At 39.4% G+C, this 25,022-nt stretch overlaps 1 protein-coding gene across 1 annotated transcript in view; it reads left to right on the forward strand.

Annotated features, from left to right (window-relative positions):
- The window catches only part of ARSK (arylsulfatase family member K), a 54,778-nt gene that overhangs the window by 12,577 nt on the left and 17,179 nt on the right, over positions 1-25,022 (forward strand). The window contains exon 4 of the mRNA XM_052644025.1: positions 19,815-20,097. Coding sequence (XP_052499985.1) covers positions 19,815-20,097 — 283 coding nt within the window. The remainder of the gene's footprint in view (positions 1-19,814; positions 20,098-25,022) is intronic.

Below are 25,022 nucleotides of genomic sequence, written 5' to 3' on the forward strand. Positions count from 1 at the left end.
ACTACTAACCAGCAGTATAATCTTAGGGCTATTATTTAAGCTAACGTCTTTAAATTTAAGTAATTTTTAAAATAAAATTTAAATATTAAATAATGTTATTTAAATTTCCTTGTTGTAAATACTAAATGAAATAGTATGTGCTCATTTCGTGGAGTTTTACCAGTTTCTCTTTAAAATCCTTCTACTTTTTAGAAAGTAAGGTTAATCCAAAGTCAGATACACCCATTCATATTATCCTATTTGAAATGGTTGTTTTGTTTTTCTTGTTTTCCTCAGTCAGTCCAATAATGAAAAAGAATCTAAGATTGAATGCCATGTACTCCGCATCACTATCGCTCTCTGTGTGAGATGGTTAAACTCTGATCTAAATGTTGTTCCTCAGTGGGATAATCATTCTCGGAGCGCACAGACCCTGTTCCTCCTTGTAGTGCTTTATTCCCACTGCCACCATAGTGCCTGTACATTGTAGGTACACAGTAAATGCTTTGGTTAATGAATAAGTGAATGGAATAAAAAGTTATACCTTATTATTTGATAAACAATGATATTCTATTTTACCTAGGGTTAAAATCAATAAAAGGAAAAGAGCCACTTAAACATTGATATTTGGGAAATCAAAGATGGTTTTCAGTGTAATAATTGCTTATAGCATATTTTCATTTACTGATCCTCTCACCAGAGCTTCAGTTCAGTTCAGTTCAGTCTCTCAGTCGTGTCCAACTCTGCAACCCCATGAATCGCAGCACACCAGGCCTCCCTGTCTATCACCAACTCCTGGAGTTCACTCAAACTCACGTCCATCGAGTCAGTGATGCCATCAGCCATCTCATCCTCTGTAGTCCCCTTCTCCTCCTGCCCCTAATCCCTCCCAGCATCAGAGTCTTTTCCAATGAGTCAACTCTTCGCATGAAGTGGCCAAAGTACTGGAGTTTCAGCTTTAGCATCAGTGCTTCCAAAGAAATCCCAGGGCTGATCTCCTTCAGAATGGACTGGTTGGATCTCCTTGCAGTCCAAGGGACTCTCAAGAGTCTTCTCCAACACCACAGTTCAAAAGCATCAATTCTTTGGCACTCAGCTTTCTTCACAGTCCAACTCTCACATCCATACATGACCACTGGAAAAACCATAGCCTTGACTAGATGGACCTTTGTTGGCAAAGTGATGTGTCTGCTTTTTAATATGCTATCTAGGTTCAGTTGAGTTCAGTTCAGTTGCTCAGTCATGTGCGACCCTGCGACCCTTAGGAAACTTAAATAAACTGTCAAGACTGTTTGCATTCCTGCTGTGTGTGCCCACATACGGCACTTGACTGGCACATAGGCCAAGGTTGCTGTGACTGGCATGTCTGCATGAGTTGCAGCACAGCATCTTTCAGATTTTTCTGTGCAAGTTTAAAGATGGATTTCAGGGGGGGAAAGGTCTCTTATGTTGATGTTTGGTAGAAAGCAACACAGTACTGTGAAGCAATTATGCTTCAGTTAAAAATAAATTTTAAAAAAAAGGTCTCTCACTACTCAACATCATAAATAGGTGCATTCAGTGTTTTCTGATAGACTGACTCTCAAAATTAGTTTTTATAACATTGTGCTACCTTTACCACTAAGGGTTAAGATCCACTTAACAGTAGTATTTCTGTTTTTTTAGAATCAACAAAATCAAAGAAAATGTTAATTTGGAAGTGTATAGAATTAGAAGGTCTTGAGTAATTGATTTTTATAGATATTTTAAAAACTAGATTTCTAAGATCAGCACATTAAAGAAGGTAAACATTAAGTAACATTCCTTAAAATACTAAGACTAAGATGATCCTTACTAAAGTTACAAGGGTAAAATTATGTATGGAACACCCATTCAGAAAATACCTGTTAACCCACCTACAGAGTCCCAGATGCTATTTTTAAGTGGTGGGAATACTGTAGTGATCAAAACACAAAAATCTGTAACCTCATGGAACTTATATATACTCTAGTGGCAAATTTAAGCAAATCAGGAGCAAATATAAGCAAACTGCTGTCTTATCTCTCCTAGCTAAAAGTTTAAAACCTAAAATCAGATGCCCTGGCACTTCATCTTACTCCTCTTGTTCTCATCTCACTGCATAAATGTTCTCAATTCATGTGTCTTAATGTGTTTCTGAAACCTGTCACAACAGGCCATACTTAATCCCTTCAGACAAATGAAGAACTAGAAGCCTACTTCCCAAATGAGAGAATTGCTATGGCAAACTTTTTAGCTTGAGTTTCTTGACAAGCGGCAAAGGGCGGCAAACCATGGGCTGCTCTCGCATCTTCTTGTTCCCTTGGCCTCCAGACCAGAAGCACAGGCTTTCTAACTAGAACCTCCTAAGTAGCCAAGAGGCAAGCAGCAGAACTCAAACAGCAACCACAGGGTCCCTTTCAATTCTGCAGCCCAATGAATAAGTCTGTGTTTATCTCATCCTTTTCTACTTTTATTTTAACTGTATAATCTAAGATCCTACGTGGGGCTTCCCAGGTGGCTCAGTGGTAAAGAATCTGCCTGCCAATGTCAGAGACCTGGATTTGATCCCAGGTCAGGAAGGTCTCCTGGATAAGGAAATGGCAACCCACTCCCATATTCTTGCCTGAAAAATCCCATGGACAGAGGAGCCTGGTAGGCTACAGTCCATGGGGTTGCAGAGTCGGACACAACTTAGGAACTAACAAATAACAACAGGATCCTACATGCCTGAGATCAGATTTATCCATACTAAAGAGGAGTGTATTTTATTCTTTTCCTTATAATGGAAAAGATATCCATTCCTCTGGTCATTTTAGAAGATTTTTAGAACCCCACAGCTACATACCTTGTTGTTTTTTTAAGAAATTCAGGATCTAAAACAGTTTGCATTATTCTGAGTACACTCCCAGAATGACTGCTGATAGTGAAAAAGCATAATAATGACTGCTATTATTTTATTTTATTGCTCCAGAACCCTCGCTTCTGATAACTAGCAAGTTCTGGCTGAAGTAGCTACTGGGGCTATCTTCAGAATGCTGTCTACCATAACTCCTATGTCAGTTTCTTGGCATACCAGTGATAGTTCTAAGTCTATAATTTCATTACGATTCTTGGATTTTTTCCCATTTATTACTCAAGTTTAAGGTACTATGTGTAGCTGCCCTCAGTGAAGTGTATCTCCCCCTTTTGCCAGTGCTGACCATTCGTGGAATTTATTCCAATCTACTTTTCGAAGAACCTGAAGATATCTAATAAGGTGGAGATTTCACTTTTTAATTTAACATTAGCATTAGCCAGATATGACCTGGCTAAAGTGACTTATGGTTTAAAACATGAGATTTTTTTTTAAGTCTAAAAAAATTACAGTATAGGACAAAATATGGTGAGTTCTGTTTAAAGGAAGAAGCATACACATCCAGATTTTTTTTCAAGGGATGGGAGAAAAAGCTGTAAAGTGCTCCATTTTGTCTATTCTAAGGTGCACAATTTTTTTTTTCCCACAATTTAACATCTCTGAATTTGCAATGCATCTTACAACTGATGACTACACAATTCTGTTATAGTCTTCTTGGTAGTGTTTTCTCTTCATAGTATATATTTTTCAAAAGAGTACATTTCATATGAATAGCCTTTTAGATTTGATAAACTTGCAGAAGTAGAACATCAATAGGCTTAGGTGGAGGACAGGAAGAAGACTTCTGAACAAATGCAACCAAATAGGAAACTGAAAACCTTTTGGAAGACACTGGATAAACCCAAATTCCTGTTTATGGTTTCCTAAGGGAACCATGAAAGGTAAAACTTTAATATGTGAGAAGGACTTGAGCAACAAGCTGAGGCACTGGCAGAAAACAGCCTGCCTGTTTCATCAGAGAAGCTGAATATGAGAATCTCCATAAGATTTTTGTTCTGTAAAAAAATAATAATAATAACCTTGGAGTAGTTCTGTTCTATTCTTTTCATCCTTGAACATATTTCCTGCCCTCTGATCAAGTCCCATGGTGATTTTAGATCAGTTTTTCGGAGTTCATGTAATTACTTGATTGATCCAACTTGTCTCCTTTGACAGTTTCACTTGTTTTCTAAGTAGTCTTTCTATCCTGCCAGTTGGCTCTTTCACTGACTACATCCTATTGCAGTTAGCCTTGAAGAATCTGGGTCTTTTTCTAGTATGATGCCAGAATGCAGAATTTCAAAAGTAAGGTATTAAAATAGAAAAAGCAAGATACTTACTCTATAAGGAATATATTAAAAATTTAACTCATCCTACAGTTTCTAAAGAGGAATATTAAAATGTCTGGAAGTATATAGGTAAATCTGCACTCTTAATATTAAAAATAAAGTAACAACCACAGTATCTACTGTATTCTTTTGACTAAAGCAAGAGAAGAATGTGTTTTTAAAAAATTATTTGCAAAAATATTGCTCAAGCAGATGAGGAATTAAAAGTTGGTATCTGTCAACACAGGAAGAATAAAACTCATTAATGGCAGACAAAAGAACTAAAAAAAAACTGAGATCTAATTTAGTCTAAGGGCAAATATTATAAACCAGAATAATACCTTGTTTTCATCATGACAATCCTTAGTTATTAAGTAGTTAGGAAGCAAAACACAGTGCTAACCCAAATTATTAGCTGTATCAGGGAGTTTCTGTGTTTTTTAAAGAAGCTAAGCTGCAGAAAATTCAGCTTTCTAAAATGACTGGCTCCACATGACCCCCACAGAACTAATTTTATAATCAGTGGCAAAGGATATTTATTTACTTCTGTCATATGCTTTTATAAAACATTTAGAAGAAATGTGTTTATTTTCAAATATTATTTATTATTTTCATTATTTCATTCAGTTCAGTTCAGTCACTCAGTTATGTCCAACTCTTTGAGACCCCATGAATCACAGCACGCCAGGCCTCCCTGTCCATCACCAACTCCAGGAGTTCACTCAGACTCATATCCATCGACTCGGTGATGCCATCCAGCCATGTCATCCTCTGTCATGCCCTTCTCCTCCTGCTCCCAATCCCTCCCTCAGGGTCTTTTCCAATGAGTCAACTCTTCTCATTAGGTGGTCAAAGTACTGGAGTTTCAGCTTCAGCATCATTCCCTCCAATGAAATTCCAGGGTTGATCTCCTTCAGAAGGGACTGGTTGGATCTCCTTGCAGTCCAAGGCACTCTCAAGACTCTTCTCCAACACCACAGTTCAAAAGCATCAATTCTTTGGCGCTCAGCTTTCTTCACAGTCCAACTCTCACATCCATACATGACCACTGGAAAAACCAAAGCCTTGACTAAACAGGCCTTTGTTGGCAAAGTAATGTCTCTGCTTTTGAATATACTATCTAGGTTGGTCATAACTTTCCTTCCAAGGAGTAAGCGTCTTTTAATTTCATGGCTGCAATGACCATCTGCAGTGATTTTGGAGCCCAAAAAAATAAAATCTGACACTATGTCCACTGTTTCCCCATCTATTTCCCATGAAGTGATGGGACCAGATGCCATGATCTTCGTTTTCTGAATGTTGAGTTTAAAGCCAACTTTTTCACTCTCCTCTTTCACTTTCATCAAGAGGCTCTTTAGTTCCTCTTCACTTTCTGCCATAAGGGTGGCATCATCTGCATATCTGAGGTTATTGATATTTCTCCCGGCAATCTTGATTCCAGCTTGTGCTTCATCCAGCCCAGCATTTCTCATGATGTACTCTGCATATAAGTTAAATGAGCAGGGTAACAATATACAGCTTTGACGTACTCCTTTTCCTATTTGGAACCAGTCTGTTGTTCCATGTCCAGTTCTAACTGTTGCTTCCTGACCTGCATAGAGGTGGTCTGGTATTCCCATCTCTTGTTTATTGTGATCCACACAGTCAAAGGCTTTGGTGTAGTCAATAAAGCAGAAATAGATGTTTTTCTGGAACTCTCTTTTTCGATGATCCAGCGTATGTTGGCAATTTGATCTCTGGTTCCTCTGCCTTTTCTAAAACCAGCTTGAACATCTGGAAGTTCATGGTTCACGTACTGCTGAAGCCTGGCTTGGAGAATTTTGAGCATTACTTTACTAGCGTGTGAGATGAGTGCAATTGTGCAGTAGTTTGAGCATTCTTTGGCACTGCCTTTCTTTGGGATTAGGATAAAAACTGACCTTTTCCAGTCCTGTGGCCACTGCTGGGTTTTCCAAATTTGCTGGCATATTGAGTGCAACACTTTCACAGCATCATCTTTTAGGATTTGAAATAGCTCAGCTAGAATTCCATCACCTCCACTAGCTTTGTTCGTAGTGATGCTTTCTAAGGCCCACTTGACTTCAGATTCCAGGATGTCTGGCTCTAGGTGAGTGATCACACCATCGTGATTATCTGGGTCATGAAGCTCTTTTTTGTACAGTTCTTCTGTGTATTCTTGCCACCTCTTCTTAATATCTTCTGCTTCTGTTAGGTCCAGACCATTTCTGTCCTTTATCGAGCCCATCTTTGCATGAAATGTTCCCTTGGTATCTCTAATTTTCTTGAAGAGATCTCTAGTCTTTCCCATTCTGCTGTTTTCCTCTATTTCTTTGCATTGATCGCTGAGGAACACTTTCCTATCTCTCCTTGATATTCTTTGGAACTCTGCATTCAGATGCTTATATCTTTCCTTTTCTCCTTTGCTTTTTCTCTTCTTTTCACAGCTATTTGTAAGGCCTCCCCAGACAGCCATTCTGCTTTTATGCATTTCTTTCCCATGTACTGATCCCTGTACCTTTTCCAGGTACTGATCCCTGTCTCCTGTTCAATGTCACAAACTTCCATCCATAGTTCATCAGGCACTCTGTCCATCAGATCTAGTCCCTTAAATCTATTTTTCACTTCCACTGTTTAATCATAAGGGATTTGATTTAGGTCATTCCTGAATGGTCTAGTGGTTTTCCCCACTTTCTTCAATTTAAGTCTGAATCCGGCAATAAGGAATTCATGATCTGAGCCACAGTCAGCTCCTGGTCTTGTTTTTGCTGACTGTATAGAGCTTATTTCATTAAAAGTACCCAAATCTTAAGTGTCAAATACTTAATATGTGTTTTAAAAATTAATGAGTAGGGAATTCATTAAATAAGCTGAGGTAGATATATACACAGTAAAACATTAGAAAGCAATTAAAAACTGGTAGAGAATACCTAATGGCATTTGACACAAAAGTATTCCAAAAACATATAATTTAATTTAAAAATTATGAAACAGTATGTTGCATGTCCTTTTTTGAAATATATATTGTACATACACACGCTAGATAAAACTGGGAAGGTGCATGCCAAAATACTACAGTGGTTGTCCCTCTGTAGTAGAATTAGTGATTTTTATTTGCTTTTTGTTAATCAGTTTTTTTTCCTAAATTTCCTAATGAACTTTTAAAAAAAATTATTGCAGAAAGAGATCTGAGAGAAAGAAGATTATGGGAATTTAATAAATTCTCTCAAACCTGATTGAGAAATATCCTACCATGACCTTATAGAGAGATCTGGCTTGGAAAGTTGGAAGAATTAGAGGATGCATTTAGACTTTTAGAACTGGCCTGAAAATAAACCAAAAAATGACTGTTTCAAGGACAATTTTTTATGATCAAAGCTTGGAGATATTTGAATTTTGAGAGAATCACAACAGATATTATTTATCTTTGTAAAATTCACAAAGTAATAAAGAGTTGTGGTTAATAAAGGCCAAAGTGAGAAAGCTGAATATTGAGAAACTGAATATTTAGCATATGAAATATCCATGTTTGAATTACTAAAAATTAAAATTTCTTTATTTGCAAAAAAAAAAAAACCTTCAAGCAGCAATTCCTGTAATGTGTTTCAGTCTGAGATCACTTGTAGCTTTTTTCTATAAGAATTCTCAGAATTCTCATTGTTATATGCAGTACTTTTTTTTTTTTTTTTGCATATACAAGCTCCAATTAGAATCTAGTCTTTTCAAGATCTGAAAGTATGCCTTTGAGAGAACAGTATGTCCAGTCCTTCCCCTGACATCTCTTATAGGCTCTTAAAAGTACCTTTTGCACTAGAGAAAATGTCAATCCTATTTTGTAATAGTTTTGTAAAGTTATTTATAGGCATCAAGCCTCATAAGAAGTGGAGGATTACGACAGCAAAACTGTCTCAGAATATCTACACAAAGTTGCCGGATCCTCCAAAGTTTAGTGCCTATTTCTATATTGAGCTTGACTGTTGTTTCTATAAATTGATTTTTTAAGCAGTTTTGGATATATATATATATATATATATATGTAGATGCAAAGATAAAAATACTGATCCATTTTAAAGTATAAAACTATGAACTTTTGAAACTTCCCTGGTGATCCTATGTCTTTGTCACTCTCTCAAGATTCAGAATCCCAGGACCTGAGTGTCATACGGGCAACCTAAATCACTAGCTCACTCCCCAGGTGCCTGGGGTCATAGCCGGAGGGCTTATCACTCACACTCAGCTTCTGTAATGGACAATGGCATTTCCCCTTTCATTAGAATGCATATAATAGGAAATTCTGCCCCCACAAGGGCAGGTGGTTTGGAAAACACATCACAGCAACAACTTGGCTGTCTTGGTATACCATATCCAGTAACTCACTGAGCTAATCTGCCAAGTTTTAGTTACCTAAGAGATTTTAAATAATTCCCACGGTGATGTCATTCATACCCCCATTACCATGAAAGTTACCCAGTTTAAATGAATTTCTTTGATCAGAGTGACCTAGAGAATAATGATAATAATGATTAAGCTCTTCCTAACTTCTAGGCACTGCGTTAGGTTTAAGATAAAATATTTCCAAAAAGTCACTGTGTATCTTCATAGACTTGGTAAATCATATATTCAGAAACATAGATTGAAGATTTGCAAACAGGTTAATTATGCAGTGGAAAGGAATTTGGGTTATCAGCCTAAGAACAGGACTGTAGTTACACTGATCTCAAGAGATGGAATGAATGAATGTGTTAGTCACTCAGTCGTGTCTGACTCTGTGAACCTATGGACTGTAGCCCACCAGAATTCTGTGGAATTCTCCAGGAAAGAATACTGGAGTGGGTTGCCATTTCCTTCTCCAGGGAATCTTCCTGACCCATGGATTGAACCCAGGCGTTCTGCATTGCAGGCGGACTCTTTACTGTCTGAGCTACCAGGGAAGCTTCAAAAGCTTTAAGGACCTCAGTAAGCAGGAGTCAGGAGAACTTTATCCTGGTTCTCTGTTGTTAACTTCTGACTTATTTGTCTCCTCAGCTCTGGGTCTTTTCTCAGCTACATCACTTCCTGCTAGAACTCTGACCTGCACGATGCTTTTTGACTCAAGCTCCATCTCCTTTTAGTGACTTTCTCAACCTCATAGCTGCATTCTAGAGAATCACCAGTTACCTGTTTTTCTTTCCAAATTTAAATTCTATAAATAAGGATGATGGGCTCAACACATGTTTTATCCCAGATTCCATCATAATCACTGACCAGGTTAAGGACCCAAGGGTCTGGTCCTCAGGTCAGGTGCCCACCCCTGGCCAGTCAACAAGATAGGAGAAACCTTAAATCCTACACAGCGTAATCATCTGGGTCACCTCTTCAGCAAGGGTTGTGGACATGGTAACATGTTCAATGCAGAGACTACTTAGTTAATTATTAATGAAAGATTTACTGGGGGATAATCCACCCACTTTATCTTTCATATATGATGACATTTTATCCAGGTTGTATTTTCTGTATAATACTGAAAAGCAACGGCTTACAAAAAATTTTAAATGTTAGGCACTTAAGTTGAGATGTTAAATTACTCTAAAAGTGTAATGAAAATCTTCTCCTTATCTGATGTAAGTAGTCAATGTGATCTAAACCATTAGAGGTGTAATCAAAACCAAACTATTTTATCCCAGTTGCTTTTTCCGCAAGGTAGCAAATCATCTTTTAATTTTTTGAAGTATAATAGTAGAAGGAGTTTATCCTTGAGTAGATATGAGGTGGTAGTATTATTTTGATTGCTAAAGGAGTTACCTCAAGTTCCAGCCTAGCACAATGCCTTTCACATGGTAGACATTCAGTAACTATTTCTTGAATTAAATCAAAAAGCCTGCCTTTATTTAAAACCAAACTGCAGCAAATATTCTGTTAAGGGCTACAGTCACCGTCACCTAGGAATTCAAAGTTCTAAAAATTGATGCTTCCACGGTGCTGAATTCACTAACAGACTAGAAAATGGTTACAAAGAAGTTCACAACCTCAAGTTCATGAAACCCGAGTACCCACCCCCACATCAAGAGAAACAAACCTTTTGTTTGAAATTTATTTACTATCATACAATTGTATAATAATGTATAATTGCATAAATGTATTTACAATAAATATATAATAAAATAACACAGAATTAACAACTATTATTATTCATTCAACTAAAACAGACTGTTTTGTGAGTAATCATGAATATATGCAAAGATAGATGACAGCCTTGTGAGTCCCTTTTAAAAAAAGTGGTGTGTTTCTCAACTTTGAGAGAAGAACAGTTAAAAGGAATGAATATGAATTCCATTTTCTCTCACTGAATTTATTAGGTTGATAGTGAAATTTGCAAGGACATGATTCAGAATTGTAATTTTTCCATGCAAGAGACTTATTTGAGATACATTAGCTGTTAATGTCCTGTTAAGAACAATGATTCTTTGTTTATGTGAGAGAAAGCGATCCATTTCCATATAATTCTTAAAGTCTAAGACACTTTAATTATTTAGTAATCTTAGGAAGCTGAAGGTTTATGCCTAGGCTCCTAATTCATTTTGAAAGAAAACTGTTATGTTCTCATCAATTTTAATGTGTGATATTTTTTCAAAGGTTATTGTTGCTATGTAAATTCACCCAGTGCTACCTGTGGGCTGACTGTATCCAATACTGCAGTGGCAGAATTTGGCACATTGGCACAGAAAACCCACACAGCAATGGCATAGATACAGAGTTATGCAATAATTATTTGCTAATATGTTAGTTTTATTTTCCATCCATATTAGGAGATTTTGCTGTTAAAAAGAATTAATAAAATTGCTGATCATTGGACAGTGCATTTAGCCATCACCTTGTTTTTTGGAATAGATCCAGTTCTTATTCATGGGCTACTATGGAAACTATTTTAATTATCTCATCTAAAAATTGAGGCTCTTAAGCATAAAAATTCGTACACTGTTATGTGGAGCAGTGCATCTCAAAATGTGACATACGTGCAGGTCCACTGGGCATCTCATTAAATGCCCTTTCCAGTTCAGTGGGTCTGGGATGGGGCTCAAAACTCTGCTTATTTAACAAGGTGATGCTGATGCTGCTTGAAGTAGCAAAGATGTAAGGAACTGGACCTCAGAGGGAGGTAGACCAGGTATAATCAATTGTGAATGCCTTTATCAGAAACACGTGGTTACTTTTGTATCCCTTTGAGAAGCCTCACTTGCATTTCCTCAAAGAGGTAAAATAAACTTTGGACCACTTAGGAGGGGTGCTTGGTATATATGTGCAAAATGACGCATTGAAGCCTAAGTTTATAAAGAATGGTTTCCTTTGAGATAGGTGTACTCCACCTATCTCCCGCGTGAGGCTTCGTTACAGTGGTCTCTACTACTGTACACCCAGGAGAGTGAAAAACAGCAAAAAAAAAAAAAGTCTTACTATCATTATGATAATAGTTTTGACCTCGTGGACCTCCTGAAAGCTCCTGGGGGACCTCCCAGAGATGGCTGGGCCACACCCTAAGAAATGCTGGCATGGAGGAAACTGTACATTGTATGTTTGTGCCTATTTTCAATTTCAGTTCAGTTCAGTTGCTCAGTCGTGTCCGACTCTTTGCGACCCCATGAACCGCAGCATGCCAGGCCTCCCTGTCCATCACCAACTCCCAGAGTCCACCCAGACCCATGTCCATTGAGTCGGTGATGCCATCCAACCATCTCATCCTCTGTCGTCCCCTTCTCCTCCTGCCCTCAATCTTTCCCAGCATCAGGGTCTTTTCAAATGAGTCAGCTCATCAGGTGGCCAAAGTAAGACTGTAAATTTATAATGAGAAGAGTCAGTGAATCAGTCTCTAAACCAGGGATCTCCAAGCTCCCCCAGTACCTCCTGTCAGATCAGCGGCAGCATGAGATTAGAAATAACATGCAAAATGTAATGTGCTTGAATCATCCTGAAACCATTCCCCTGCCCCCACCCCTGGTCTCTATAAAAACTGTCTTCTGTGAAATCAGTCCCTGGTGCCAAAAAAAGCTTAGGGACCACTGATCTAAACCACAGGTAGTTTTCATTCCTCACCATAAATACAAGCCTTTTTATTATTATTATTATTGTCCTGATTGAAAATGCACTCTTAATATTCCAGACAAAGTACACAGAAATGGAATGAAAAGAAATTTGTCCCAAATACCCCCAGTGACCAACTAATTAGAAAGTTTTCTATTTCGAGGAGGTTATAGCAAGTCATGGAGAGTAGGAGGTCAGGGGAGGCAACGCTGAACAGTAAGACAAAGCAGGTCTAAGCACATGGTCAAAAGATAATGCTTCCTGGTACAATAGTTTGACCCGGTTAAAGAGGGATGAAAACATTGGTTGTTTATTAGAGAAAATTATAACTTTAAGAGTTATCTTTCTGTCACAGTGAAAAAGTGAAAGTCGCATCAACTCTTTGCAACCCCATGGACTCTACAGTCCATGGAATTCACCAGGCCAGAATACTAGAGTGGGTCGCCTTTCCCTTCTCCAGGGGATCTTCCCAACCCAGGGATTGAACCTAAGTCTCCTGCATCGCAGGCGGATTCTTCACCAGCTGAGCCACCAGGGAAGCCCAAGAATACTGGAATGGGTAGCCTATCCCTTCTCCAGTGGATCTTCCCGACCCAGGAATCAAACCGGGGTCTCCTGCATTGCAGGCAGAGTCTTTACCTACTGAGCTCTGAGGTACTGATGGCAATTCTGTCACAGTAATTGCTGTCAATGATGTGGTTGTATATTCACATTGTCTTTCCCTATTTTCCTCATTAGTATTACTTGTCAAGGGAACTTTGGGCTGGGAAAAGGGACTCTGAACTGAAAAGTGCAGCTCCTGGAGCACCTACTGCTTATACTACATCCGAGTAACAAGGGCCCAGGCTGGCCCAGGGAGCAGTGAGAGCAGAACAGTGAATCAACACTGATTATCACTGTTAGTATGTACTGGGCTTCCCTGGTGGCTCAGCGGTGAAGAATCCACCTGCAGTGTAGGAGCTGCAGGAGGCAACGGGTTCAATCCCTGGGCCGAGAAGATTCCCCTGGAGAAGGAAATGGCAACCCACTCCAGTATTCTTGCCTGGGAAATCCCATGGACAGAGGAGACTGGTGGGCTACAGTTTATAGGGTCGCAAGGAGTTGGATGCAACTGCAGTGACTTAGCATACACACATGCATTAATATGTATTGAATGTATAAAAAGTGCTAAATTTTTTTAAGTTATAAAAAAGTTGTTACTTTATACTTAGGCACAATGCTTGAACATGGGTCAACTAATCAATCAAAGTATTACCCTCTTGATCAGCTAGGTTACTCAGGAGTCTTGGGATAGCCAGAGAGAGGCAAAAGGGAAAATTGGGAGAGAGGAACCTTTACCTTCAGCCATAATCCTGTCTCTGCTGCCCTAGTAATGATGAAAGCATTTGTTATACTCCACTTCCAGCAGTTACAGGAATCATGCCAAAAGCCCACACACTCAGAAACAGACAAAAGAAGATGCCACTAAGATAGGAGGGTAAATCACATGTTATTTAGAAAAAATGGCAAAAATGGAGCTAAGTTTGAAATTAGTTGTAATAGTAAGACTGGGCCAAAATTAAGTTGATATAAGCCTTTTTATCCTTAAGGGGACCAACTTGGGCCAAAAAGAACCTCAGAAACAAAGAACTATTAAAAGAAAAAAAAAAAGGAAAGGGGCATAACTTTGCCAGAAAGATTAAATGAAATCACACTTACTCATTGCTGTGGCAAAAGATGGTAATCTGAGTTCAATATAGCCATCTTTCAAGCACAATCTTTCCTTGAGACGTTCTAGGCCCACTCATGACTGCATTGTAAGGTCGACTGAGGAGGCTGGTTAGCCCAACCAGAGCAACAGTCTATACCTGTGTCAATCCAGAGCCTACTAAAGGCTCTGATCACCATTCAGGGCTCTGCCCCCAACTACAGAGTGTCCTAAAACGTAGCTCAACTCCGCAAGTTGCAGGCTTAGTATGCAAGACGGCCCCGCTACCCCACTTCAGACGTAAATCACGTGTCCAGGTTTGCCACCCATGCTTGTGACTTGACCAACTGTGAAATCAGAGGGTCCCATGACCTCTCCCTTGCGTTAATGTGCTACAGTGGCTCACAGAACTCAGAGAAACATTTTACTTACCAGATTACCAGTTTATTATGAACCAGTGAAGTTGTTCAGTCATGTCCGACTCTGCACTTTCATGGACCGTAGCCTACCAGCCTCCTCCATCCATGGAATTTTCCAGGCAAGAGTACTGGAGTGGGTTGCCATTTCATTCTCCAGGGGATCTTTCCAACCCAGGGATTGAACCCAGGTCTCCCGCGTTGCAGGCAGATGCTTTACCGTCTGAGCCACCAGGGAAGCCCGGCTTATTATAAAAGGATATAATTCAGAAACAGCCAAATGTAAAAGATGCCTGGGGAAAGGACATAATGCTTTCATGCCTTCTTCTAAGCCCACCCCTCTCCCACCCCTCCCTCAACCCTCTCATTTCTTGGATTTTATAGGGAGGTGTGTGTGTGTGCTAAGTCACTTCGGTCATGTCCAACTCTTTGCGATGCTATGGACTGTGGCCTGCCAGCCTCCTCTGTCCATGGGATTCTCTTACCAAAATGGGGGTTGCCATACCCTCCTGCAGGGGATCTTCCTAGCCCAGGGACTAAACCGGTGTCTCTTACATCTCCTGCATTGACAAGCAGGTTCTTTACCCCAGTGCCACCTGGGAAGCCCTTATAGGGAGACATAGATTAGATCACTGACCACTGGTGATTGAAATCAATTGCGATTCCCTCTCCAATCTCCTCCCTCCTTGGAGGTCAGAGGCAGGCAATAGGACTAAAAATGTCAACCCTCTAATCTCTTTGTTGTTTAGGGCATCCAGGCCGCAACCCAGGTGAGGTGCAAAAGTAACCCCATTAACATAACAGAAGACACTTTGGTTGCTTTCATCTCTTAGAATATTCTGAGGATTTTAGGAAATTGTATCAGAATCCATGATGGAAATCAAATATATACTTTTCATTATAAATCACAATATCACACTGGACAACTAATTAGGTTGCATTAGAAGGTTTCCTGTAATTTCCTTGTTCCCTGTAATCATTTCTCAGCCATTTGTTCCCATATAATACCCCTTGGTTGAAAAGAAAGCACTTTGGTTCCTAAACATCTTTTATGAATCTCAGTGAGCTATTTCTGCTTACCACAAAATCGTAGAGCTCTACCACAAGTATTGCTGGTGTGATAAACCCCTAGCATCCCACTCTTCTGCAATAATAATGATCACACAGGGTTTTCTCATTCAGCAATGATATAAACGAAAGATTGAGAAACTGTTACATTGTTTGGTAGTGTGATAACTTTTACCATACTTACTGTTTTAGGGATTTCCATTTGCTATACCGAATTAACTAAAATCTCTTAGATGTAATTCTGCTGAGATTCTGGTTTTCATTACTTTTATCAAACTATATTGAATATCTGCTTCCCTGTTGGCTCAGTAATAAAGAATCCACCTGCCAGGGCAGGAGACATGAGTTCAGTCCCTGGGTAGGGAAGATCCCCTGGAGAAGGAAATGGCAATCCTCTAGCATGGAGAATTTCGTAGACTGAGGAGCCTGGCGGGCTACAGTCCATGGGGTCACAAAGAGTTGGACATGACTGAGTGACTAAGCATGATACTGAGTATCTGCTGTGAAAAATTATGTTTTTATTACGGTTGCTTAAACTTTTTTATCTATCTTCAAGAGGCAGATAAAAGTTCTATTTAGCTCACCTATAAACCATTAGCTACTTTGTGTGATTTGAAATTTCCATTATGTGGAGTATTATGTTTTAATATTAAATGTCTTTATTTCTATGTTGGTGTTTGAATTTTTTAAGCTCTTTTCTTAATTGATAAGGTATTTCAGAGGTGTTTGCCTTAACAAAAACTTATAAAAAACAGGCTTCTTAGAAATTGCTTCCTGAACAGTTATGCCATTCAATATCACAGTAATCCAGGTCTATGCCCAAACAACTAACACTGAAGAAGCTGAAGTTGAACGGTTCTATGATGACCTATAAGACCTTCTAGAAATAATACCCAAATAAGATGTCCTTTTCATCATAGGGGACTGGAATGCAAAAGTAGGAAGTCAAGAGATACTTGGAGTAACAGGCAAATCTGACCTTGGAGAACAGAATGAAGCAGGGCAAAGGCCAAAAGAATTTTGCCAAGAGAACAACTGGTCATAGCAAACACCCTCTTCCAACAACATAAGAAAAGACTCTACACATGGACATCCCCAGATAATCAATACTAAAATCAGACTGATTATATTTTTTGCAGCCAAAGATGGAGACTCTCTATACAATCAGCAAAAACAAGACCGGGAGCTGACTGTGGCTCAGATCATTAACTCCTTATTGCCAAATTCAGACTTAAATTGAAGAAAGTAGGGAAAACCATTAGACTCTTCAGGAATGACCTATATCAAATCCCTTATGATTATACAATGGAAGTGAGAAATAGATTCAAGGGATTAGATCTGATAGACAGAGTGCCTGAAGAACTATGGATGGAGGTTCGTGACGTTGTATAGGAGGCAGTGATCAAGACCATCCCCAAGAAAAAGAAATGCAAAAAAGCAGAATGGTTGTCTGAGGAGGCCTTACAAATAGCTGAGGAAAGAAGAGAAGCTAAAGGCAAAGGAGAAAAGGAAAGATATAAGCATCTGAATGCAGAGTTCCAAAGAATATCAAGGAGAGATAAGAAAGTCTTCCCAGTGATCAGTGCAAAGAAATAGAGGAAAACAATAGAATGGGAAAGACTGGAGATCTCTTCAAGAAAATCAGAGATACCAAGGGAACATTTCATGCAAAGATGGGCTCAATAAAGGACAGAAATGGTATGGACCTAACAGGAGCAGAAGAGGTGGCAAGAATACACAGAAGAACTATACAAAAAAGATCTTACCAGATAACCACGATGGTATGATCACTCACCTAGAGCCAGACATCCTGGAATGTGAAGTCAGGTGGGCCTTAGGAAGCATCACTATGAACAAAGCTAGTGGAGGTGATGGAATTGCAGTTGAGCTATTTCAAATCCTAAATGATGATGCTGTGAAGAGCTGCACTCAATATGCCAGCAAATTTGGAAAACTCAGCAGTGGCCACAGGACTGGAAAAGGTCAGTTTTCATTCCAATCCCAAAGAAAGGCAATGCCAAAGAACGCTCAAACTACCACACAATTGCACTCATCTCACACGCTAGTAAAGTAATGCTCAAAATTCTCCAAGCCAGACTTCAGCAGTATGTGAACTGCAAACATACAGATATTCAAGCTGGTTTTAGAAAAGGCAGAGGAACCAGAGATTAAATTGCCTACATCTGCTGGATCATCAAACAGCAAGAGAATTCCAGAGAAATATCTACATCTGCTTTATTGACTACACCAAAGCCTTTGTGTGGATCACAATAAACTGTGGAAAATTCTGAAAGAGAGGGGAATACCAGACCACCTGACCTGCCTCCTGAGAAATCTGTATGCAGGTCAAGAAGCAACAGTTAGAACTGGACGTGGAACAACAGACTGGTTCCAAATTGGGAAAGGAGTACGTCAAGGCTGTACATTGTCACCCTGCTTATTTAACTTATATGCAGTGTATATCATGAGAAATGCTGGGCTGGATGAAGCACAAGCTGGAATCAAGATTGCCGGGAGAAATATCAATAACCTCAGATATGCAGATGACACCACCTTTATGGCAGAAAGTGAAGAAGAACTAAAGAGCCTCTTGATGAAAGTGAAAGAGGAGAGTGAAAAACTTGACTTAAAACTCAACATTCAAAAAACTAAGATCATGGCAGCCAGTCCCATCACTTCATGGCAAATTGATGGGAAAACAAACAATGGAAACAGTGAGAGACTTTATTTTGAGGGGCTCCAAAATCACTGCAGATGGTGACAGCAGCCATGAAATGAAAAGACACTTGCTCCTTGGAAGGAAAGCTTTGAAAAAGCAGAGACATTACTTTACCAACAAAGGTCCATCTAGTCAAAGCTATAGTTTTTCCAGTAGTCATGTAAGGATGTGAGAGTTGGACCATAAGGAAAGCTGAGCACCGAAGAATTGATGCTTTTAAACTGTGGTGTTGGAGAAGACTCTTGAGAATCCCTTGGACTGTAAGGAGATCCAACCAGTCCATCCTGAAGGAGATCAGTCCTGAGTGTTCATTGGAATGATTGATGTTAAAGCTGAAACTCCATTACTTTGGCCACCTGATGCAAAGAAACCTACTCATTGGAAAAGACCCTGATGCTGGGAAAGATTGAAAGCAGGAGGAAAAGGGGATGACAGAGGATGAGATGATTGGATGGCATCACCGACTCGATGGAGATGAGTTTGAGGAAACTCCAGGAGTTGGTGATGGACAGGGAAGCCTGGCGTGCTGTGGTCCATGGGGTCCCAAAGAGTCAGACACGACTGAGTGACTGAACTGAACTGAAACAGTTATGCCAACTAACAGTATATATTGATTGAGAAAAAGTAGTAGTACTACTACTTACTTATCAAGTGATAAGATAAAATATTTGAAGAAATTTAATTGATTGTAACGTTTAGCTTTTAAATTACCAGCTAAAGAAAGCATGTCTAGTTTATCATGGACAAGGAATCTGCATGACATTTTAGCTTAGTTAGCTTTGTTGTTGTTTAGTTGCTGAATCATGTCAGACACTTTGCGACCCCATGGACTGTAGCCCCCCAGCTCCTCTGTCCACGGGATTCTCCAGGCAAGAATACTGGAGTGGGCTGCCATTTCCTTCTCCATAGTTAGCTTTAGTCATATTCAAAACTGTTCTCATAATAAGAAAAGGTAGGGCTGGAAACAATGTAGAACCTGAGAGTTGAGAAACACTTAAGGTACCCGTGGGAGGGAAGAATTTTTTAAATATAAGGATTTGGTGATAGGAGGAAATTATAGCAGCTTTGGTTAGAAATACTACCTCTCTTATTCTAACAAGAAAAAAATGTTAAAATTCAGAAGCAATACTAGGAGTTTGAAGTATTTTGTTATTTTACTAAATATTATGTTAGGAGAAAAAGTAACCTTCATAAATAATCTGTCTTAGTTTTGAAGAACATATAAGGTAATATTTGATTCTTGTTATTTTTTTCTTGGTTTTTGAATTTGGAGTACTCAGCATCTTTCTTAATGAGACCTCATACAATCAGTCCGAACATTTACATGACCAAGTCTAAAAATTATTTTCTGTATTGCTCTCTTATATTTATGCTTGCTGCTGCTGCTGCTGCTAAGTCGCTTCAGTCATGTCCGACTCTGTGCGACCCCATAGAAGGCAGCCCACCAGGCTCCCCCATCCCTGGGATTCTCCAGGCAAGAACACTGGAGTGGGTTGCCATTTCCTTCTCCAGTGCATGAAAGTGAAAAGTGAAAGGGAATTTGCTCAGTAGTGTCCGACTCTTCGCGACCCCATGGACTGCAGCCCACCAGGCTCCTCCATCCATGGGATTTTCCAGGCAAGAGTACTTAGTTTCCAGAACTTTTTAAACTTGTCCTCTTTTGGCCCCTCAGCAATCGTGTGGAAGCCTGGACAAGAGATGTTGCTTTCTTACTCAGACAGGAAGGCAGGCCTATGGTTAATCTTGCCCCTAAAAAGACTAAAGTAAGAGTGATGGAAGCGGACTGGAAGAATACAGACAGAGCAGTAAACTGGTTAAGAAAGGAGGCAAGTAATTCCACTCAACCATTTGTTCTGTATTTGGGATTAAATTTACCGCACCCGTATCCTTCACCATCTTCAGGAGAAAATTTTGGATCTTCAACTTTTCACACATCTCTTTATTGGCTTAAAAAGGTAGGTGTATTCTGTGTGTCCTCACAAGCATAAGCTAACATTTTATCTATATGTTATTGTTACTTGCCCCCTGTTTCTTTTATTATCATTTTAAAGAAAATTTTGAAAATTGTATAATCACCTTGAATCTAACTTGACAAAAACTAAAGGGACCATTTTACAAAAGTGGAATGTGTTAAAACTCAGAAATTGCTTCTAAGTTGAATACATTGAGTATAATATGTCTGTTATATGCATTGCCTATATATGTTTAAAAGACATTCTCTAAGAAGTCCAGGCAGTCTTCACTTTGCACAGCTAAGGAGCGTAATAATGACTGTGCAAGCTGAAATTGTACAAAGAGATCTTAATAGTCAATTGGGGAAATGACCATTTTTCTAGGACACTAAAAAACATTTGTCAAAACATTTAAAACCCTTCTTTTGGATTATAAATGTATAGGGAAATGACAAAATAGTAAAACTGATGTTTTTAATGCACTGCAATTGAAAACACTGGAAACATTAAGAATTAAAATGTTTTTGTTTTTGTAAAAAATCCAGATCAAGAGTAGGTTGAACAGTGCTTGCCTTCCCATTGTGTACCTTGAGATATAGAGCAAGCATCTTCTCTGTTTCTCGGGAATTTGTCATATTTCTTTCTAAATCTGGGTCACCCTCCACATTTGCACTTTCATATTTCGGAGAGTTCCTTTAATGTGCAGATTTCTGCTAGTGTCACTTCCTCAAGGTCACGTTCATCCTTTTCTCCATAGACACCTTCCTCATTGATGTCAATTTTCACTGAATTCCTCTGGCTGTGTATCTTGCGTGCACTGAACGGTGGCAGAGTCAGCATTTCCAGCAATTTTGTCTATAACTCCAGTTAATGTTTGATTAGAATTCCACTTCCAGTGTTATTGCTTATCTCTTACTATATATCCATCTTTATTGACCAATTTCCTCTTTTGATTATCCATTTTAGTGTCACACGGATGTATCAGTGGGAGGCAACGAAGCAGGCCAGCTACATACTTTGCAGTCTGTCTATGTACGGAATAAAGATGTGCAGTAACCAATCGTTGATAAAGGAAATGACACGATTAATCACTGATACACAGATGGAATCTACATCGTGACTTGTAGACTAAAGAACGAGCAGCATATGAATGTGAAAGTTTCTTCTTTATGAGGCAACTCACAGTTAATACACCTTTGGTAATGATGCTGCTGCTTCTGCTGCTAAGTCGCTTCAGTCGTGTCCGACTCTTAGCGACCCCATGGACGGCAGCCTACCAGGCTCCTCCGTCCATGGGATTTGCCAGGCAAGAGCACTGGAGTGGGGTAACATTGCCTTCTCCGTGGTAATGATGACAAATTGATATTATAATAGAGTAGTCAAATTGGAGTCAGGCATACAAACTGGAGTCAAGCAGCCATTGATCTGGTCTCAGACATGTCTCTGCACCACTGAAAACTTGAACCGTCTTTGAACTGTATACTAGACACTACCAGCCATAATCAGAACAACACGGGCCAGCTGCAGCCTTCTGCTCCCAAGGTCTCCCCTTGTAACTATGCAATCATTTCAAACCCCAAACAACCTAAGCATCCTTATTGCTCACCAAATCCAATTACAATTCTTGATAAACAACTCATGTAACTGACCGTGGCCTTGCAGGTTTTTGCCTTTATATGCCTCTCCCATTTTGTAATCCTGTGAAACTCTGGAAAGTGCAAGCCCCAAATAAACACATTTTTATTTCAATCAGGTCTCCATTTCTGAAATTTTGGTTCACAGTAGCTGAAATTTGAACCCTGCTATAGGGGAACTGATATTATTAATATTTAAACTGTGGTAGCTAATATATGTGCATACCTGAGTTATGCAAAGTAAGGACTGCCTGCCTTTTGAAATGTGTCATGTTAAATCAAATTTAAGTTACTTTAAAACCTCTATCCAGAAACTATGTAGTGCATCCTATTTTAAAGGAAATAATGTCTAAGTTTGTGTCTTCTTAAAAAGTTCCAGCTGGCTCTATGTTGAAAAACTTGTCAGGAGTCAGTACTAGCCTAATGAAATGAGTCAAATAGTTTTTAAGTAAACAGTTAAGTATATATTTGAATTTTTTAAAGCGATCTGACTAGAAGATATATATGACTTCAGTCTAGTCTAATGATTTTTCACCCAAACTGTAAGCATTTACATATATTAAAAAGTTGTATTTGTTCTTAACAAATATTTGGCTATCTCACTAGATACTGGCATTTTTACTAGTGAACTACTGGAGAAAAGAGCTTGGATTCTTAGGTTATTGATTCTGAAGTTTGGAATTGATCACACAGCTATAGTAAAGTGATTGGCACTTTTTATGGATTAGAATACTGTCTAATATAGCTCATGTTTTTCACTGATACATATAATTTTTTTTTAACTGCTAAAAAATTACTTTAAACAGGTTGGAGGTAGGGATATGGCTTCATTCTGCTGTATCTCAATCACACCTGGCAGTTTTGCTTACCTAATTCTGTTTCTGAAATAAGCAACGTCAAAACAGACAAGAGTCAGGAATGTGCCAATGTCTCCAACATTTCCAGGCGCTCCCTGATAGCAGCCCTTCTTCCTTCTTCATCACTGAGCTTTCTCTCCCTGATTTTCCCACCATTAGGTGGGCCAGTTCCTTTCTCTGAACTGACACAGGGGGTCATCAATCATATGTACCCAAAGTCTTCAGTCTTAAGACTGATTTTAGAAGAGGGTACAGGGCTGTTCACCCTGACACCACCTCCTTGGGGGACAGGAGTGAGAAAGTCACCCCTCCTCAGGAAGCAAGCAAGGCTGACCTAGAGAGCATGATGCTCTGTAAGTTCTGATCAGAATCAGACTACAAAAATTATCCTTCTGGTCTCAGAAAACCAGTCTAAAGTCAAGGTGATCAGCTTAAGTCAGGTTTAAACCGCTTATGAGTTTACCAATGGCTTTTTGTTGATGCTGATAACCACGATTCTTCCACTGAACTATCATACTACAATGACCTGTAACTTAAAAAATAGGAGAGGGATATTTAAGAATGGACTAATTTGTTTGTTTTTTTAAGATAATTCCACATAATGCTACCAGTGAGCTAATGATGGAATTCAGCTTGCCACCCCACAGGCCACACTCCAAAGCAAGCTGCCTTATAGAACTTTCCAACTGTGCAAGAATTTTGGAGTTAACTAGCAACAAGCCTGAAAATTTGGTTATGTATATAAGTACAAAGCTGGTTCATCAAATCCCTGTTCTGGCCCTGAACCAAATACATTTCAACTAAGCCATCATCTACCTCCTTCTTAACGTTTGTCAGACACTTGAATAGGTAATGTCCAGCCATTCCTTGGAGATGGTTCCCCTTTTCAGACCCTGGGTTGCTGAACTGCTCAGAAGCCTTGTGATTCTGGGCTCCATTGCTAGAGCCTTTACAACTTTCCAGAACCTCGATCTCTCCCTTTTCTTCACTCCTTTCACCCTCCATGGGTTCTGGGTTTTCCTCCAGGGAGTCTGCCATGGCCCTCCACAGTGGTAGTCTGGCCTCCCAGTGGAACAAGCTCTCCCAGGGCACTCTCCTGGGGGCCCCAAGTCACATCTTGGCTACTGCTGGACTTTTTGAAGGGGGACTTTTTCTCTTCCAAGGCTTCTGTGATGTTCTTGGGAGCTAGGGGAACCTCTCAGTTGTCTTACTGTCTCTTTTTTTCCTCCTTAAGTGAATCCAGGAGTTATCTCTATGGCTGTTAGAAGAAAAAGGCTAATTTCCTCCTTTTCATAGGGAACTCATTTATTCTGGACCTTCAGGTCGGTGAGAAGTTTTTTTCAATCCATGTCATCACACCACTATGCCTTTCGCTGTCTCAGAGCCCAGCAATGATGCTTGAGAGCTAGTTCTTTCATCACAGACTCCAGTACAACGAACTAATGGGCTTCCTTGGATTCTCTTATGTTCTTTACTTAATTGGTGGTAATGGTACTGTTACATCATCATAAAAACTCCAAGCCAAAGCCCATCTCATTGTCTGACCTTGGCAGAATTGAGTGTAAGTGACTGTAGGAACCCCTTATATGCAAAATTCTTCCTTCAGAGGAGCCAGGCAGCATTTCTTTCTCAGCATACAGTTATACCACCTTAACCTCTTTTAAAGTTGTAAACTGTCATGGATGATCCTTCTAACAAACTCTAATTCACTTCCTTCTGCTGCGATCTCTGTGATACCTCCTGTATTTACAGAACTTGGTGGGGGTCTTCAAAGATTCCAGGCATTTACTCCCTGAGAATAGATACAACTGAGGGCCAGGTCAGAGCCAAGGGGAACCTGGAAAAAACAGTCTCAGCCTTGATATTATGATGAACTCCTTGATCAAGCTGTTCCTGAAGTCCATGCTATTGCTGGATTTCTCAAATACATAAACCAGTAAACTTTCTTGTAAAGTCAATCTGGAATTGGATTTTCAGGTGCTTAATACCAGAAGCACACAAATTGATACAACTTCCAAAATAAAAGCTGCTCTTATTTTTGCAAACAAGGAAAACTTAAATATTCAACTACTTTAAAGGAGAAGATATTTTACCTTGACTTCCAACTGACTGGCAAAAAAGAGAGGGTTGCACATGCAAAAGTCACAGATTATCTCAGAGTCTTCCTTAAGAGCATCCATCAGGAGTGTCTTCGGTAGTACTTTTACCACCTTTATAAAATAAGATAAGTTATTCTATTCCACATTCTTCTTTGCATAGTTGAAGCACATATCATCTACTTCTGTTGCATGAAATACCAGCCATTTAAAGTTGTTCCAAGTAAAGGATAGATGCAGGATGCCCCAGTTCGGATGTCAGTTCGTCTTCAAGAGAGTACTTTTGTAGAGTCCTGATGACCGACCAGATCCTCTACCCAATGAATATAGTTGAGTCGCAA

Source organism: Budorcas taxicolor, chromosome 7 (genome assembly GCF_023091745.1).
Source record: "Budorcas taxicolor isolate Tak-1 chromosome 7, Takin1.1, whole genome shotgun sequence".
NCBI classification, from domain to species: Eukaryota; Metazoa; Chordata; class Mammalia; order Artiodactyla; family Bovidae; genus Budorcas; species Budorcas taxicolor.